Source organism: Sander lucioperca, chromosome 19, assembly GCF_008315115.2.
Source record: "Sander lucioperca isolate FBNREF2018 chromosome 19, SLUC_FBN_1.2, whole genome shotgun sequence".
NCBI classification, from domain to species: Eukaryota; Metazoa; Chordata; class Actinopteri; order Perciformes; family Percidae; genus Sander; species Sander lucioperca.
In genome coordinates, this window is record NC_050191.1 from 16,539,135 (window position 1) to 16,557,161 (window position 18,027).

Sequence of the window (18,027 nt, forward strand, 5' to 3'; positions counted from 1 at the left end):
TATATATTAGGTATGTGTGTGTGTATGTGTGTGTTCTTTAGTTCGCTGTATAATCTTTATCCATCTCAGAAATATAAAGAGATTCTATGCAGCATTTTATTTCATTATGTGTGCCAGCTTTCCTTGCATATGAGCTGAGAGAAAGATGAGGCTGTGTTTCCAGCTTTAAACCTGCTCACCTCCACTGCATCATCACATTCTCAAGCATCCACTCTGTTTATAAAACACTCAACTATGCCAATCAAATGAAAAACAAACAGCACCCTGGACTTTTTTGTCTTTCCGAAAAACAAACAGAGTTTCCCAAGGTCAGTATAATATCGGCAGCAGGAATGAGAGTGTGGAGTGATGTATATTTAGTCATGGATGCTTCATTATAACAAACACATCATAATCATAATCACCCGCAACACAAACAAACAAATCTCGGCTCATAGATCCTTGTAATGAGTAGTGGAGAATAATAGGAGGTGCATGCAGCACTCATCAGCTAAGCTGTCATCCATAATATACTTGGGACAGGCTGAGTGATAGTACAATTTTAGCTCAAGCATGCTGTACTGTATTACATAAGCATATACATTTGCACTGTACCAACTCTTGTGGAAACTCAGCACTTGCCTTATCGTCAATTATGACCAGGTCCTTGGGTTCGGTGCGGTCAATCTTCAAGACTCTGTGTTTGGTCTCTGACTGATTGGTCCCCACCAAAAAATACCTCTGGAAAGACACATAAAAGCATGAATACGCTATGTTAACTTATTGCAGAGCTGGTGTTTGCCATGTAGCCTACAAAGCTGCTTCTGTGAATAGGTGCACATACAATAATAATCATTTTACTTGTGTCACTGCATAAGAATGCAGTAGGATAATGTGTCTTAGAGTAGACATGTTTTCAAATTTCAATAGACAGTCTATGTTATTACAAGCCAGCTTTCCAATGTATAATCTCACTGTTAAAGTCTCACTATCTTCAGGCTGTTTTTTCCAATAATGTGCAACATTTCCTCTCCTCAATAAGCCACCTAATTAGAAAGGAATGTATCAGAAGCCTGTGAAATTATACACAAAAGGAATCCAATGCAGATATGTATCATGTAATTGTATATGAGAATATACTGTACATTGGAATTAGAGTAGCTATAGTCTAGAGCAGAGGTCTTCAACGTTTTTTAAGCCAAGGACCCCTTAACTGAAAGAGAGACAGTGCAGGGACCCCCTACTACATATACTATATAAAATTAAGTTGCATTATAAACTGGGCCTACAATAACTTGTAGGGCGGCCTAAAGCTTTCATACCTTTTTTGCATAGAATACTAAGCTATTCCAATAGCCTGATCATTTTGCCATGATTTTATAAATCATGTTTTCATGTTAAACATAGATATGGCACAGTGAATCCTTAGGATTACCTATATCTGTGGATGGCCTTAGTGACTATCTTACCTATAGGCCAGTAAGCAGTGGGGATTTATATTTGCTAATACTATGCTGGATTTAATTTTTGAAAAAAACTTTCAAAAATTAACAATAATTTGGAGGCCCCCCTACGTTGACTCTGAGGACCCCCTAGGGGTCCCAGACCCCCTGTTGAACATCTGGTCTAGAGTACATTTTCTAATATCTTCGTTGTTAAGATTCGTCTTTCTTGTATGACTTTCTCTTCAAAGTTATTATTTTTCCTCACACTGGGTTGCAAGATGGCTTAAGATTTTCTGTCTACTAAAGAACATTAGATTGTAACATCATGTATCAAGGACAGTCCACAACCATTAGAGACATTGTGTCCTGTTCCACAATGTCCAATGGAGGCCTCTTTGTCCACAACAGTTAGACGGTCAACTCATCCACTGTTCAGTACAATGGGCTGACAGATGTTCAATAACAAATTATGATAGCTCAACTGTGACAAATGTTTTTCCTGCATTACCGTGTAAATGTGTGTGACTATTGATCAGCCATCAATCACTGTTGTAGAACACCTTTATTTTAACACGTCATTTTAAGTCGTTGGGAAAAAAAAATTGGATTGGTAAAAAACAACAACACACAATTAGGAAAATAGGAAAAAAAGGATACACAAGAACATGTCTGTAAAGAGCACATATTTATACCAAATATGTACAAACCTAATCAAAACTAAACTAATATTAGCATTTTGTCTGGCAAAATGTAATCATTCCGACTGTCTAGAGTCTTGACAGTCAGAATGATTAGTTTGTTTTTCCCCCCATGAACTCTAGACCCTATAATTGACACAATGGAGGTCATGGTATATCAAAGTAAACTGGGGTATACGAGCAGCAAATCATCACAAACAATCTTTTGCTGCCATCTAGTGTTTTCTGGCTGGTAATCACAATCCTACAGGCTATACATCCTTCTCCCCATTCATGTTATGTCTGTGAAGTTTTTAATATTAAAAATCATAGATTAAGCGTGGCTTTTGTACATCAGTGAGATTAGGAAATCCATCACTAGAGTCTACATTTCAGCAGAAGCGATAAATCCTTATAACAAGTGATGGATTTGGGATGTTAGAGATGGACTTGTGAATGTCAGCTTGTTGAACAGCCTGAATGTCCTGAATATTGCCTGTCCTGAATAAATAATTGTGCCACAGTGTGGTTAGCAAGGCACCTCCATCAGAGCTGGGAAAGACTGTGGTTGTGCTGGGTAGTTCCTAGCCCCAGTTTGTGCCACTCATGTATTATCATTAGCGGAACAAACTGGGGTTAGGTAGTTCCAAGGAAAAAAGGTGTGAACCTGTATGAATATAAAGCATGTTGCTGCAGATAAAGAAGAGGCCTACTCAGGTAACTGTCCTTTGATTAATAAAAGCATTAAAATAACCTTCTTTCTCATCCTGTTTTTAAAAGCCACTCTTTGCATGTACTAATATTTCCCCAGGAAGCATCAGGAGAACCAAAAAGCAACTTTAACATGATAGAAATGTGATGTAATTTAAAAAGATGTTGTTGGCTACTTGCAGGTGGAACCTATAAACAGTGATACTAACAACATAAAGATCATGACGGACTTACGGCTCTGGTTTCATACAAAACCATCCTCTGGATCCCACTGATGATAGCCGCTGACTGAGGCATTTTTATCCCTGTATTCTCCAAACAATCCAGAAGAGACAACTGAAGAGCTGCAAAACGAACGTAACGCATTGTGAAAACCCATTACTTCACATCATAAAATACAAAAGAGATAAGGTATAAAAAAAGTTAAATCTGATACTGCTAGCTACTGTGTGCATCTTATTTTCGCCTAACGTTAGCTAAGTAGCGTTACTCACCATTTGCTAGCTAGCTGGGTTAGCCACAAATCATCCCCACACAGAATAATACGCAATAAGGCATCCCCTCTGGTAGTCTAAATAAGTTCTTTGAACGTTTTTAATTCATTAATTGTGTATGTAGCTTGCACAAGTATTTACGGCTAACACTAATTGCAACATGACTTTGTTTTAGTCAGGTGACTGTCATGAAAGATCTCATGTCAACTGATACGGTGGCTCACAGAGTCCAAATCTCGAAGGGCTGAAAATGCGATTAATAATAGACGCACGTTTTTGCCTTTGCGTCTTTTCACCATAAACTGTAAGCTTTGTTTAAAAAAAAAAATAATATATATATATATATATATATATATATATATATATATATTATATTTTATTTATTTAAAGAACACAAAAATATCAACAGTATGTACACACAAATCCCGGCCATAAGAAATTGATCAAACACATCTTAATTACCTTCTTATTTTTTAAGGTTTCTACAGTGTTGCCATATGCAGTTATTGATAAAAAAATGTCCAAAGTTTGGTTTGTAGTCTGCCCATTTCTTCTTGTGAATGTGGAATTTCCCCAATAATAAAATTAACTGTACAAAAAAATCTAACCCATCTTTTTCTATCTCATTACCTTCAAAACATATGAGACTGTCTTTATTCTGAAAGTGAAGTGTTTGCCCAGTTTTCCTTTTAAGCATCAACCGTGTGCTATAATGTTACAGTGATAAAACAGATGACAGATTATTTTTTCTTCTAGCTAGTTCACAGAAAGTGCAAGACAATTCAATACCAAGTCTAAATCGCTAATGTAGTGTAGCCTACTCTCTACTTGAAAATACCATAGACTGTATATTAGTATATTAATATTAACAGTCTATGGAGAATACACACACCTCTTAACCTTATACAGTCTCTTATAACGCGGCTTCTATCTTTCGAGCCATAAGTAAAACTACCACCCTTTGTTTGTGAGTTGCTATGGTGACAGTATACGTGACTGCTAACCTTGGATAGCTAACGTTAGGTTACGTGTTATCCTAGTCAACAAACGATGATAACAGTTTAAACGGGGAAAAGATAGGGGGAAAAAGGATATAAGAATGACCCAAACTAACGGTAAGAACATTTCCGTTGAAATATGACAGAAATGAACGTTACCTAGTCAACTTTTATATCGGCAATTTTATAAGAAACGGCCGAATAGGTAAATCGTCAGATTAACATTAACGTTACAAGCAACTGACAGATACCCTCTGTTTATGACTTTTGATTCTCTCTGTTCATTGATATGTAATATACGCTTAAGTGGACCGGTTAGTGGACAACCTAATAGAAGATGATGCTGAGAGAGAGAGTCTTCTTGCCAAACCCACCTGCTTCATTATAGTTGGAAGACCGGTAAGCACACACACACACACACACACACACACACACACATAATAAGACACAATCAGAAATGGATACAAGGTATCTACACACACACACATCCATATGGTCTTCCTCGGGTAAAGGTGAAGATGTAAGAGAACACATCTGCATGTAAACAACAATTGAACCACATAACATCAAAACACTGGCATTTATTATCTTCTACGTTCCATGTCATATAACCCAATGACATGACATTTTTTGTGACAGGGTGTTGGCAAATCCACCTTGGCCAAAAACATTGCAGAGTCCTGGAAGTGTATCTTAATTGATGGTAAGTTCAATTTGCTGTATTTCTGGTCATTGTACCAACATAATATATACATATATATTTATCATCTTTTATAATATTTCAGATACAGATCTGCTCAACACACATATTAAAAATAAAACAAAGCAAGGTGTAGAGGTGAGTATAATTACATGTGTCATAGGACAGAAAGGTTAACTGTCCCTTTTTATGTCATGTGTTTTCCATACATATGTATGCATCTTTTTTATGGTGTATGAATTGCTCTGACCATTTTAGATCTTGAATATCTTATCTGAGGGAAGAAGTATACCAGAAGAAATGGTGCTCCAGCTGATTCTTGCCAGGCTAAACTCACACCATGTGGAGCACTACGGTAAATTGTAATTATCATTCAAAACACCACTATGTGAGCAAGCCACTGCTTGCACTTGATAACACATGTGTTGTAATGCAGGGTATGTACTGAGCTGCCTACCGTTCCTGTCAGAAGAGTGTCTGAAGATGCAAGAGCAGCTTGAGCTGATCAAAAACTTCAAACTAACACCTGATTTCATCATCAACATCAAGGTTATCCACATGCCCTCTATTTAGAGTTGTGCATGTCATCAAGCAGCAATTAATTCAAGCTATGAAATATCTTTTATTTTAGCAATGGAAGTATTTGGAAGTTGAAAGTTCATATTCTGACAAAGGTTTGTACATCTGAGAACTCAACACTTCCATCTTCCACCAGTGTACAGACAAGGACCTGGTCCACCGGCTCTCAGGTCTGAAGCAGCACCCAGAGACAGGGCAGCTGTACAACAGGGATCAGTGGAAGCGTGAGGAGGTGTTTAACAAGAAGAAGGAGAACAAGGACCAGGAAGTGGAGGATGAGGATGAGGAGGAGCAGGTAAGGTTGAGAGAAAACACCTCTTGCCACTGGTTTTAACCTTTCCTGTCTTTGGTGTTAGAGTAATTTGGTTTTGAATAATAATAATATGATGATGATGATGATGATGATGATGATGATGATTATTATTATTAGTTCCTTCATTCCCCAATTTCATTATGTTGTATTATTTGGACTTTTTTCATTATAATTAAAATAATTAATTGTTTTTGTTTTTCTTTTCTTGCAGGCTGGGGGAGAAGAACTCCAAAAAGATATTATTGACCAGATGGTGTGGACACCAGAAAACTTGGCCAGAAATGCTTTTCCTAGACTCACCATGTACAAGAATACCATGCTCAGACCACTGGAGGTGAGTTACCCAGGGCTTCAAAATTTCAGAATGGCTTACACTTTAATTAAGCAGTTAAATAAACGTGTCACTCCCTACACATAATGCAGCTGTTAGTTGGGCTAATCATTTGAAATGAAGTCATCCATTTCTTACACAATATAAATTACATTTTTTGTCTTTGGATCATGTACAGCCACATGATACATTTCAAACAGCTTTGATGGGGCAATCAGGTTGATTTTTCTTACACGCCAGAGTGCAGTCAGAGATATTGCATTTGTGTAAAGGTTTGACCTTTATTTAAAAAGCCATATCATAAGACCTCATCTGAGATATACTGTAACTGCTGATAAAGAGAAGGTCTGACTAACAGCCTGATCTAAAGATCCACGTTAATATGATGTTCTAAATTATATCAGATGGGTTCAATTAATTTCCCCCTTGACAAAAGTAATATTTTTTCAGGACTACATGACAGAACACAACCCCCTCTACCTGTTGGAGTTGGATGGAAACAACACACCTGAAGAGCTGCACTTGGTACACTAGGGATAAATGAACCGTCTACAGGAAATACATGCTACAGTCTTACAAACAAGATAATAAACATTAAAATGTTGCATACCATAGATAATCATAATTGAATAGATTTTGTCACCATAGTATGTTTTTAATTTGCAGGCAATGTTAGTCTGGTGCTGGTGTGAGACAACAGTGCTATGTGTGCATGTGCGTGTGCGGGCATAAATGTGCATGTTCAACTACCTATGTATTCTGTGGGCTGACTTTATTTTGTCGATTGTTTTGTCTCTAGTCTGTAATGTCCCGTCTTGGATCCATGGCAATAAAGCGTGTCTCCATTCCAGTCCTCCTCCACCAGACTGATGAGGAAGAATTGCCAGAAGACATTGACACGGTCTGCCATTATTGACCTTATTCATATTTTATTTACAAAAAAACAGTATTCAAAACACCATACATTTAAACTATTAACACAAAGGTAAGGCTGATGCAAGAACAATTTTTTTTTAAATGATGCACTAACAGGCATTTTAAACATACTCCCTCCACTAAATCGAAAGTAGTTTAATCCTGAGTCCATCTCTTTTCCAGGAGGACCTAATGAGAGTCATGTCCTCCTCCAGGACAGTGGCTCCGGGCTTTAAATGGAGAAGGAGCCGCTGGGGCAGAACTTGTCCTGTTGCTCTGAGGGAGGGCAAGGTCATTCCTGGCAAGCCTGAATTATGTGTGGGGTGAGTGATCTTTTGTAGGCTGTGGCCAGGTGAGGAATCTATCCAATAGCTTTAAATGAGACTGGGTAAAAATGTCAACCAACTGTAATTTCACCCCCCTGCGCAGCTTCCAGGACAAATTGTACATCCTCTCATCTCAGGAGGCCTGCCAGAAATTTTTCACAAACCCCCGACGGTACTTACTTCCTCCGATGCCCAGGCCCCCTTGCAGAGTTTCCATCATAGGACCTCCACAGGCAGGGAAGAGCACTCTATGTAAGCTTCTAGCTCAACACTACAATGCATTGGTGCTTGATATGGAGGTACTGGTGCAGCCGGTTCTGGACAAGGTTGAGCAGGAGAGGGTTGACAAAATCAAAGAGGAGACAACACAAGTCGCTATAGAGAAAATCAAGATGAAGATGGAGAAGGATGTTGGACAGAATTCAGGTAAGTTGAGTTTAGTTGTTAATAATGATGATGATGATGATGATGATGATGATGATGATGACAAGGACGATGGGTTAGCTGTCTTTAGTTTATCTATGTATACTGTATCTGTCACTATCAAATAAACCATCAATAAATAAAAATGATATTCACTATCACCTGTACACTTGTATTGTATACATTGTAAGAGACAACTAAATCATGTTTGAGCTAACTGTAACACAATGTGCCATAGCTTAATAACTACTAACAAATTATATAAGTTATATCACACATCAGCCCTTTGAAATACCATGTAGTATACAGCATTATTTGACGTATACTGTCATACACAGAATTAATGTTCCGATATTTTAATTTCATCCAATGAAACCAATTCTGTAGAAGGTAAGATGTAAAAACATTCTCTTTATTCTTTCTGTCTCTGGCGCAAACACACATGCAGACAAACAGACATGGATAAATTAACCATTTTAAAATCTTTTACACGTACTGTACACATCACAAAGGGTAGTCTGGTCACGCTATGTTGTGTCCCCAGAGTTTCGGAGCTCAATGTGAGTCGAGATTATGTGGCAGCATACACTGTATTTGTGTGCAAATGTTTTCTGCTGTTCTCAGTGACAGAGGATCATCCAGAGGTACAAACCATGGTGCTCACTGCGCTGGAAGAAGCCAAACATCAGAGCACATCTCCCTTCAGCCTGTATGCTGGGGTACTGGAGAAGCGTATAAAAGAGGTATGTTATAAAATCTGAAACATGGCAGATGTATTTACACTGCAAGCTTTTTGGTTTCTAAAAAAAATGAGCATTCCCTCTACATTTTTGTTGTGACTGTTGTTGGAAATGTATTGAATGTATTTGGAGAAAAAGTATATTTAACATAAATCAGTAAATATGATTGGTAGAAAGTTAAACCAAATGAATGAACCACCATTTAGATGTATAGTACATCTATAAAGAGTTTGCAGGGGTGTTGCTCAATAATTGTGATGTTACAGATTGAAGAGGCTGACACTGGTGCAGATGTCAGAACTGGCTGGGTGCTTGACAACTTTCCCAAGAACTTTTCCCAAATGAAAGCCTTACAGCAAGCTGGAATCCTGCCAGACACTCTCTTCTGTCTCAAAGACAGTGATAGCAATCAAGGTACGAGACACAGTAACAATGCTAACAAGTTGTTGTTTTATGTAGAGTATATACTGTAGAGTCAAGTCTATATTTGAGTTCTGTCAGTGATCATGTATCATTGCACTTAAATGTGTTGAACAGTTTTGAAGAGATTGTATGAGACGAACAAGGAGAGCGTGGACGAAGCAGTGAGCAAGAGGTTGCAGGATGAACAATCTGAGAAGGAGAAACTGGTCTTGTGAGTGGAGGTGCAATGATGCTGTCAAATTGTATGGGTTGTTATATCTGGAATTGATTGTTTATGGGGCTTTTGTTCTTGTGCTTAATTTCTCTCAATTTTAGAAAGCAGAAGGAGCCAGAATCGGAGGTAGAGGCCGAGACTGCAGAGCTGCAAACAAATCTAGAGACAGTTGCTGAAGAGACCGAAGGTACCAACTGTCAGCCTAAATTCACAAAGGCTCCCTGATCCTGTAGAATTTGACCAACACTGTTTTTAAAGCATTCATTAATGTCCTTTGTAGAAAATCCTGAACAGTCTGACACCACCAGCCCTGTGCCTCCTGCCATCATCAAAAAGGAAGGTGAGACATTTTGATCACATTCTGTTGTTTCAAATCCCACACACCTTACATATTATAATGTATGTAAGCACCATAAAAGCAGCATTGAACTTAATGTTTTCCCTCCATCTCAAACTCTGGACCGCCATCTCCTTCTCATTTCTGTGTCGCCCCAGCTGTGGTACTACCTGATCATTGGGACTTGGGTTATCCAGACGGCCCAGAGATGAATGACTATAAATTGCAACTGCAACAGTTTGTGTACGAATGGGACCAAATGCAGTCCGCTTTAACTGTCCCACACTCAGTACTGAAGATTGGCGACAAAAGCCCTGAAGACCTGCTTAAACAGATGGTCCTTCACATGGAGAGTGAGTGTAACCCTTCGTGAAGTATCAATCCCAGTCTTGAATTTTGTTAACCCCACAAACCGCATGTTGGTCAGAATGGACAGTCAGGTTTCAATTACATTTATTATAACTATAATAATTACTCATAATAACTTATGACAAATGTTTTTAAATTATTGATAATAATCCAATCTGGTTTACATGCTTGATTTTTAGAACCCTTTCAGTATGTGTCCTGGGAACTGTCAGCAACAGACCTGGACAAGGAGGCGGAGGATATGGAGGCCTTAGCTGAGCTGGAGAGAGCCGAGGAAGGCAGCAGTGACAATGATGCAGCTGAGGAGGAAGAAGTCAGTTAACAAATCTTTTTTGACTTTATAAAGGACAAGTTTATAATCCTATATATAATTGAAGATACTGAAGATGGAGGCCTGTCTTACTGCTTTGTTGTCAATTAAAAATATAAACAAACCTTTATCAGCATCTCCTTCCTCTCAATGACAGCAGGGGGACGCAACAACCAAGAGAGTATTAGGCGATACCCATAATTTCTGCCCTGTGGCCTTAAAAAACCACAACGTCCTGTGGCCCTGTACGGATGAAATTGCAGCCAAGTACCGTGAGAAGACCTTCTATTTCTCGAGCCAAGCAGCCAGGGACTCTTTCCTTCAAAATCCTGCACATTTTGTTGCACAGACTGGGCCTCTCAAGGTACAAACTGACATAAGAAAAAAAGAAAAAGTCATTGTAAGTAAAGCAAAAATACCTAACAAGTTTCTTCTATCTTCTTCTGTCCAAGCCTCCTGCCCTGCGGATCTTTTTGCTTGGCACCCGAGGGTCAGGCAAGACCACTCAGGGTGAGTGGCTCGCCCAGCAGCTTGGCATTTTCCATATTCAGTTCAGGGAGCAACTCCAAATGCTCATCATGGCCAAGACAAAGGAGCATGTACCTTATTCTGATGAGGTGGAGTCTCCAGAGGAGTCTGCTGAGGACTTGGAGGCTCTGATAAAGGAAGCCAGGGGGGAGGACGAGGAGGAGATGGAGGAGAACTCCGACAACACAAATGACATGGAGGTCAGCTTCAATTAACTTTCTCTGTAGCAAGATCAAGAATTACAAGAATTACAAGAATGTTAAAGAATTATAATATTTTGACACTGAAATACTGTGCATGTGCTACTCTGTGTCTACAGCAGGAAGTGATCCTGACTGATGAGGAAACGGCTATCAAAGCATACCTGTCTGACGGAGATCCACTTACCCCAGAGATCCTGGATATGATTATCGCACCATACTGGAATCAGGAACCATACATGTAGTTGTACACACACACACACACACACACACACACACACACACACACACATACATACACACACAAGGGCAAATAAGCATACTTCATAAAATTTAAAAATGTTTTCTTTGATAAATCTTTATACATCTCTTAATCTCTCATGCTCCCTTTCTGCTTCTTTAACTTTCACTTAAAAATCCCAAACATCACATACATACCTTTCACATCCTTACACTTCTATATTTTAGACCTTATGTACCTTAATTCATTATATATGCATTGTGTGTGTCTTTTTATTGCATTTTTTTCCTCTGTGTATTTATGTACATTGCCTACATGTAGTGTTTTTGTGCACCTGACAACACAATGTATCTGTTAACCCTAACATTCTCCACCTTGTAGGTCTACAGGTTTTATTTTGGAGGGCTTCCCTCAAAATCCCGATGAGGTGCAGTACATTTTGCAGCAACAGCTTTTCCCTGATGTTGTGGTAAATTTGGTGGTGGATGTCACAGATGTTCAGAAGCGTCTGTTGCCGACATACCTGGAGAAGTGGCGTGAGCGCCACAACCGCCGTGAAGCACAACTAAACCTCCTTTATGATCTACGTAAGCAGAACCGGGTAAGCAAGTGACAACTTGGTAGAATCACTTCTCTGCTAATTTTATTCAGAATCAGAATCAGAATCAGAAAGGGCTTTATTGCCACGTACGTTTTTTACACATACAAGGAATTTGTCATGGTGTTGTTGGTGCATGTTAGCCTAGAAATCTAGACGCATCCTAGCGGCAGCAAATTTAATTTGCAGCCAGTGGGGTCTAGGCACTCTCCGTTCGCTTGCGAGCTGGGAAAAACCAAACTCTAGTCAGGCCAATCACATCATGTATAGAGTCGGTGGGCGGGCTTATGGCTGCAGCTGCTGGGAACAGCAGTCTTCTGGAAGACTTGGAGTTAAGCTTTTCTTTGAGAAAAGAACAAAGAACGGCACTGAAGTCATTTTTAAAAAAGGAAGATGTGTTCAGAGATTTGCCGACCGGATACGGCAAAAGTTTAATCTATCAACTAGCGTTGCTCTGGTTGGTTGTAGCGCTATCCTATTGCGTGCAGAGGGAATTTGAAAGACAACCGTTTATCCCGCCCCTCGGATTGAGTCCTGCCAATGCTGAGTTCCCAGACCCAACATCTTGATGTGGGTCTGGCTTGTCAGGCTAGGTGCATGTCACACATACTCTAAATATAAGAAGGATAAAAAGAATATAAACAATATAAGTATAAACATATACACATAGTATGTATTAATAAAGATAAAAATAGAATGTAAAATAAAATAATAAAATAAGTTAAACAGTCCTGACAATGTCCTGACAATATCTATAGATTGTGTGAGTACAGCTATCTCTTTGGTACAGGAGAACAACATTGCTGAGAGAAGGGCTGAACTCAAGAAGGCAGCCAAAAACAAAGTAAGCAAACTCATTATAACCACATCGTCATTCCCTCTTCATCACTGTTAATGCCTCTTCCTCCTATCTCCAACTCATCAGCTCAGATATCGTGAGGATGAAGAAGATGATGAAGAGGATGAAACTGCAGGCAACATAGAGGAAGAGATAGAGGACATGCTGGAGGAAGAGTTTCCTTTAGAAGAGGATAACAAAGACATGGAGAATAAAGAGAATGAGGAGGCGGCGTCTGAGAGGCTGGAGATGGAGATAGCAGAGCGTTATGTGACAGATGAAAACAGCCTTGTTACTGTTATGGTACAAAGACACAAAACCCAATGAAGGCAATTAACTAGCCAGACATACGTATTTGCTTCCCTCACCCATTTCTGCTATTATTAAATATTTGCTTCAAGGACAGTCAGGAGAGTAATATAATCTATATAAGATTCACTACAATAGTCTAAGCCATAACAAACAAGGTAATACTTGAAACAAATTGTCATCATTAGACGTTACGACTCTGATAGATACTTACAAACATTTTACATTCTGACATCCTTTGACTTTACAGAGACACAAGTTGGTCCTAAGATAAACCTAATATTGACTTTATGTGCTCTGCATAATGTATGTTTACATATTGTGCTTTACTAATGCTCATAAATTCTGCTTTGTGCTGTTCTATCATCAGGAGCTCCTGAGTGAACTAAACATACCCAAAGTGTCAATCAGTGCATCTCGCAAGCTCCGGATTGTTCAGCAGAAGCTGCTCCAGAAAGTCCAGCCCCTGCTGACCAACAGGGAGTCACTCTTCCAAAAATGCCAACCCATCTCATACAGCCTGGCACATAAGCTGCTGCTCTCCTCTTATAAGTTCCACAGCGCTTTTGGCTGCTGGGACCCCATAAAGGTAGGCGTCATTTAGGAATGGCCACGGTGTCTTTTTTAGCATCTGGGGGATGAGGCCACGATTTGTATTATAAATTACCAATAACTAGTACACCTTTACTCTTTTGTCCTGACATGTTAATCAGCAGAACTCTGTGAAATGTCCCCCTTCTACAGCACTACAAAGAGAGAGATTTGATCCAGCCTCTGCAGTGGCCCTTCAATACCACATATCCCCTAATCTTCCATCAGTTTATCTACTTTTTTGCAACTAAGGAGAACCGTAACACATTTATGCTGAACCCCTTGAAGTACCTTAGGCAGCCAAAGCCCACCCCGTCCCTTCCTGTTAAAATAGCTGTTGTTGGACCACCCAAATCTGGAAAAACCACTGGTAAGCTTTTTTTTTACACTTTTTCCAACGATTATCTCTCTCTTCTTTCTATTATTCACATTCTGCATTTCTCTCACTTTGCTTTAACTCTCCAGTGGCACAGATGTTTGCTCAGAAATATGGCTTGGCCTGTCTGTCCATTGGCGGCGCTATGCGTACAGTGCTTAACAATCACGAGCACACTGATCTGGCTGTCCAGATGAAAAAGCATCTCTCCCAGGGACTCGTTGTACCTGATGAACTGGCCATTCAGTGTCTGGAGGTGGCACTCATGAGCTCGATCTGCGGCACTCGAGGGTAAGCTGGGGTGTGTGTGTTCCGTATAGAGTTATTAAAACTCAAGGCTTGAAAATATCCTAACTTTTACTTTGAAATAACTTTTTTGCTTTTTTTGTTTCAAGACAAAGACTTTTTTCTTATTCTAGTCTCGCTTTGCCAGACCTTCCTCCACAGCGCTGTGGAGGAGGGTCCGGCTAGTCCACACAGCATTCCGGGATAGGAGAAAAATGTGCTCTGGTTTATTGGCATTTCTTTAACCCAATCATAATCCTCAGAAGCACCGGGCAGAGCCACGGTGCCGCTGCAAAATAGCCTCGGGAAGGAACTTAAATTATTTTATTATTATTTTATTTAGTTTTTAACATGTGTACGTTCAAAAGTTGTTTCAGTCGTGCAACAGAAAACTCAGATTGGACAGATAGTCTAGCTAGCTGTCTGGATTAACCCTGCAGAGATCTGAGGAGCAGTTAACCATAGTCCTCATAAATCCACCAGAGTTTAAAATTCCAACACAAAGAAAGCGTAAAGTAATGGACATCCGGCCGGAAAGATTGAAATCCGGCGGAATTTCCAGTGGCAACGGAGCAATCCTGGAAGTGGAGCGTCTTGGATATAAACTATTCTTACTCTGACTGTCAAGACATCTGCACATGTTGTACTTATTCCTACTTGAGGGTGTTATCCCAGGTACGTGTTGGATGGCTTTCCGAAGACACTTAAGCAGACAGAGCTGATGGGGTCTCGGAGCATCATCCCCATGATAGTAGTAGAGCTGGAGCTGGCCACAGTGGAGGTGCTTACCAGAGGTCTCCTGGACAAGATGAAGCCCAACAAGTGAGAGAACACACATCGATAGCAACTATAAATACACATCATATCACAAGTCTGAGAGCTGTTTAAAATCACAAACTGTCAAAGTTAATGTAATAAATGTCCTGCCCCCCTCTCCTCCTACTGCAGCCCTCACCTGATGCACGACAGCTCAGAGATCCTCCACATTCGTAACTCTTGTTATAAGCAGGAGATGGAGCATGTGAGGCAACACTTCCAACAACAATATCAGAACTGGATCCTCCTTGATGGCTTGAAAAGCAAATGGTGGATCTGGAACAGCAGTATAAAGGAGGTCAGCATCAGCATGAAATATATCCACAGCTACCTGGACAGGACGCGCAACAGTAAGTACTAGAAGCTTTTCCAGACATCAGCTCAGATAGGTTTTTTTTTTTTTTTTTTTTACACCAAAGTAAAACATGCCAAATACCGTATTCATTGAAAACTTGCCTTACTCGTCATCTTAAGATGACATTAGTTCAGACTCCCCATGCTTTTTCATTTTGCAGGGCAAGCAGCATGCATCAACAGAATGTGCATCACACCCAAGGAACTGCAGTATCGGCTTGGAGAGTTTGGACAGTACTGCCCTGTCTGCCTGGCTCTACATCTCCACCTGGTGGACTGCTCAGAAAGTGCAGCCTTAACTCATGCAGCTGAGTACAGGGGACACTATTATAAGATGTGTGGCGAAGACCATTTAGAGGTCAGTGTACTGGAGCACATAGATGGTTAAATGCACAAATGAGTATGGAAAAGCATTCGAGCCAAATTAAGGAGATTTTCTCCTTTTCAAATTCTGTGCACGATTTCTGTAACTACCCAGTGGATTTTATTTATGTATGATACTATGAAAGCATGCAGGATAAACAATATACACACATTTTTAGTTACATTTATAATAACATATTTAACATGCAAATAGATTAACTGTGACTGAAAGAAAAAATGTTTTTATGTTGCTCTCTCAACCACAGCGGTTCCTGACTACTCCCGATCAGTTTGTGACTCCTGGCTGCCCACACGCTCTCCCACAACCCCAGCTGCTGCCCAGAAAGCTCACTGAGGTCCAGGTAAAGAACAAGTTCCCACAGCAAGTTGAGATGAAGGGCTTCTGCCCGGTCACCTATCTGGATGGAAAGCAAAGGTACACTATTCACTACACTGTTTGAATACATGATTGGCATTCGTTTAATAATTAATTGATTAATAGAGATTTTAATTTATCAGTGGGAAATTACAAGTTATTATACTTATCAATTTTGGTCCCTGGCCCAATTCACTAGATTAAAGATACCTTTGAAACTGCATTTTGAAAAGCACGTAATTATTAAAAACAAATGTCACACTACAACATACCAACAAATAGAACATGTCAAAAGGGCTTTATTTGTGTCAAATTTCTTATTACTGCCTACAACTCTTTATCATATTAGGTAGTTCTCTAGTCATAGGTTTATTTGTCCTCAGGTATGAAGCCCTGGTTCGAGGAAAGATGGAATATGCAGTGGAATACAGAGAACGCATCTACATTCTTGAGACAAAGCAGAAACAGGACAAGTTTTTGAGGTGTGGAGCTATCTCTTTGTATATTTCTGAAATGTTTTTCAGTTGGATTTCTTTTCACAAGGATTATTCAGTTGTGCATAGTATTTGGAAGTCTTCCCAGTACTTTCAATAAAGTTTTATTTGGCTATTGAGTGAAAGTTGGTGTTGATATATCTTTCAAGGATTCCTGAAACCTACTGGGACCAGAAGCTGCCCAGTAAAGTTCCTCCTCTTTGTGAACCTGTACCCCTCACCTCCCTTCCAACATTGGGCTACCTGGAGCAGGTCTTGCACGCACACACACAGTACTGTAACTGTCTGCAGAGATTTTATGTTAACTTTTGATATAGGTATGTTTCTGAATCCTCTTCAACATCTGCCCTGTTTTGAGTTGTATGTATTTTTTAGGGTGTGGCAGTATCAGTCATCAAGGCCATGACAGCTGTTGGGTGTCTCAAACCAAAGTATCCCTTCCTCAGTATACAAAGATCTTCACTCCTCTATGTGGCATTCTATCTGAAAGGTAAAGCAAGATGTTAAGGTTGCCTTAGGTCACAATAAACATCACATGTGAATTGCTTAAACTCAATGATTATGTTAACATAATTTACAGCTTTCAACCACAACAGCACAGACTACACCCGCCAGAAGTACAAAAAGAAGCTGGCGTTGTTTGAAGAGAACTGTGCGCTCATTCCCTACCTGAGCTTAACAATGACAGGGAACTACAGGCCTCCCTGTGAACGTCCCATTGACTTTGAGTTCAAACTCAATAGGTTCCTGGCCTTGGGAGACTTGCCAGGTGCCAACAGTGTGCTGTAGCTATTTTTAAAGCCCGACCACTGTCTGCTATTTCATGTTGTGTGAAGAACTGTGCGACAACAAAATTTGAAAGCAATCTGCTTTATTTTTTCAAAAGCATGTAATAAGGCATTCTTCACTGTCAGGGCTGGAAAATGTGTTTTGCTTGGGTCATTAACCTTGCTTCTATGTAGCTTGTATACTAGACACTGCACTTTCATTTTCTTTGTTTGGTTGTCAAAGAGAATATAGCTGTAATTATGTGATCATAACTGCAAGCTTTTATCTTAACTGGGAGGCTTAAGTTTAATTTTTAGACCTATGACCTTTCAGTGAATAAATAAATAAATAAAGTACACAATTCAGTTGTTGAATGTTTTCTGATATCTAAATGGAGATATGCAATAACATAGAACATATAGAGTATTAAAATAGCCCACATACTGAGCAAATTAATATTTTCAGGATAAGTTATAGCATGAGTGACAACAGAGATTTCTTTTGTTTTAAGTTTCACAGTTTTTTTCAATAATGAATCTATTAAATCAATTTGATTTAGGCTGATTAATGCCATGTTGAAAACAATTGTGGTTTACTTTTTAACTC

At 39.5% G+C, this 18,027-nt stretch overlaps 2 protein-coding genes across 4 annotated transcripts in view; one reads left to right on the forward strand and one right to left on the reverse strand.

Moving 5' to 3' along the window:
- fig4a (FIG4 phosphoinositide 5-phosphatase a) overlaps positions 1–3,532 on the reverse strand; it is a 54,489-nt gene extending 50,957 nt beyond the window's left edge. The window contains exons 1-3 of the mRNA XM_031322043.2: positions 3,307–3,532; positions 3,047–3,156; positions 622–720 (exon numbers count right to left, since the gene is read on the reverse strand). Coding sequence (XP_031177903.1) covers positions 622–720; positions 3,047–3,109 — 162 coding nt within the window. The 5' untranslated portion in view covers positions 3,110–3,156; positions 3,307–3,532. The remainder of the gene's footprint in view (positions 1–621; positions 721–3,046; positions 3,157–3,306) is intronic.
- A 719-nt stretch (positions 3,533–4,251) lies between these two features.
- ak9 (adenylate kinase 9) lies at positions 4,252–17,566 on the forward strand. 3 transcript variants are annotated; one of them, XM_035995625.1, is made up of 37 exons: positions 4,252–4,421; positions 4,609–4,703; positions 4,944–5,007; positions 5,090–5,142; positions 5,263–5,359; positions 5,441–5,553; positions 5,720–5,879; positions 6,103–6,230; positions 6,678–6,752; positions 7,027–7,128; positions 7,326–7,465; positions 7,572–7,894; positions 8,261–8,281; positions 8,516–8,634; positions 8,898–9,045; positions 9,169–9,265; positions 9,370–9,455; positions 9,549–9,608; positions 9,764–9,958; positions 10,154–10,287; positions 10,442–10,648; positions 10,737–11,012; positions 11,132–11,253; positions 11,635–11,854; positions 12,642–12,695; positions 12,777–12,992; positions 13,369–13,587; positions 13,743–13,959; positions 14,055–14,256; positions 14,926–15,072; positions 15,199–15,416; positions 15,582–15,778; positions 16,050–16,219; positions 16,543–16,641; positions 16,803–16,905; positions 17,029–17,143; positions 17,234–17,566. In XM_035995625.1, exons 1-37 carry the CDS (start codon positions 4,406–4,408, stop codon positions 17,440–17,442), a joined length of 5,217 nt encoding a protein of 1,738 aa, XP_035851518.1. In that variant the 5' UTR covers positions 4,252–4,405; the 3' UTR covers positions 17,443–17,566. The 3 variants fall into 3 exon arrangements, with proteins under 3 accessions (XP_035851518.1, XP_035851519.1, XP_031178280.2); XM_035995626.1 differs by having other exon boundaries at positions 11,135–11,253; XM_031322420.2 differs by lacking the exons at positions 8,261–8,281; positions 9,549–9,608 and having other exon boundaries at positions 4,406–4,421; positions 4,612–4,703; positions 5,720–5,878; positions 6,108–6,230; positions 17,234–17,442.
- The last annotated feature ends 461 nt before the right edge of the window (positions 17,567–18,027 follow it).

What these genes read in the sequence shown, in the direction of transcription:
- ak9 (XM_035995625.1), top strand. An exon ending in GAAGTGTATCTTAATTGATG is followed by an intron (nt 5,008 to 5,089) that starts GTAAGTTCAATT and finishes ATAATATTTCAG; the next exon opens with ATACAGATCTGCTCAACACA. An exon ending in GGATGTTGGACAGAATTCAG is followed by an intron (nt 7,895 to 8,260) that starts GTAAGTTGAGTT and finishes TAATTTCATCCA; the next exon opens with ATGAAACCAATTCTGTAGAA.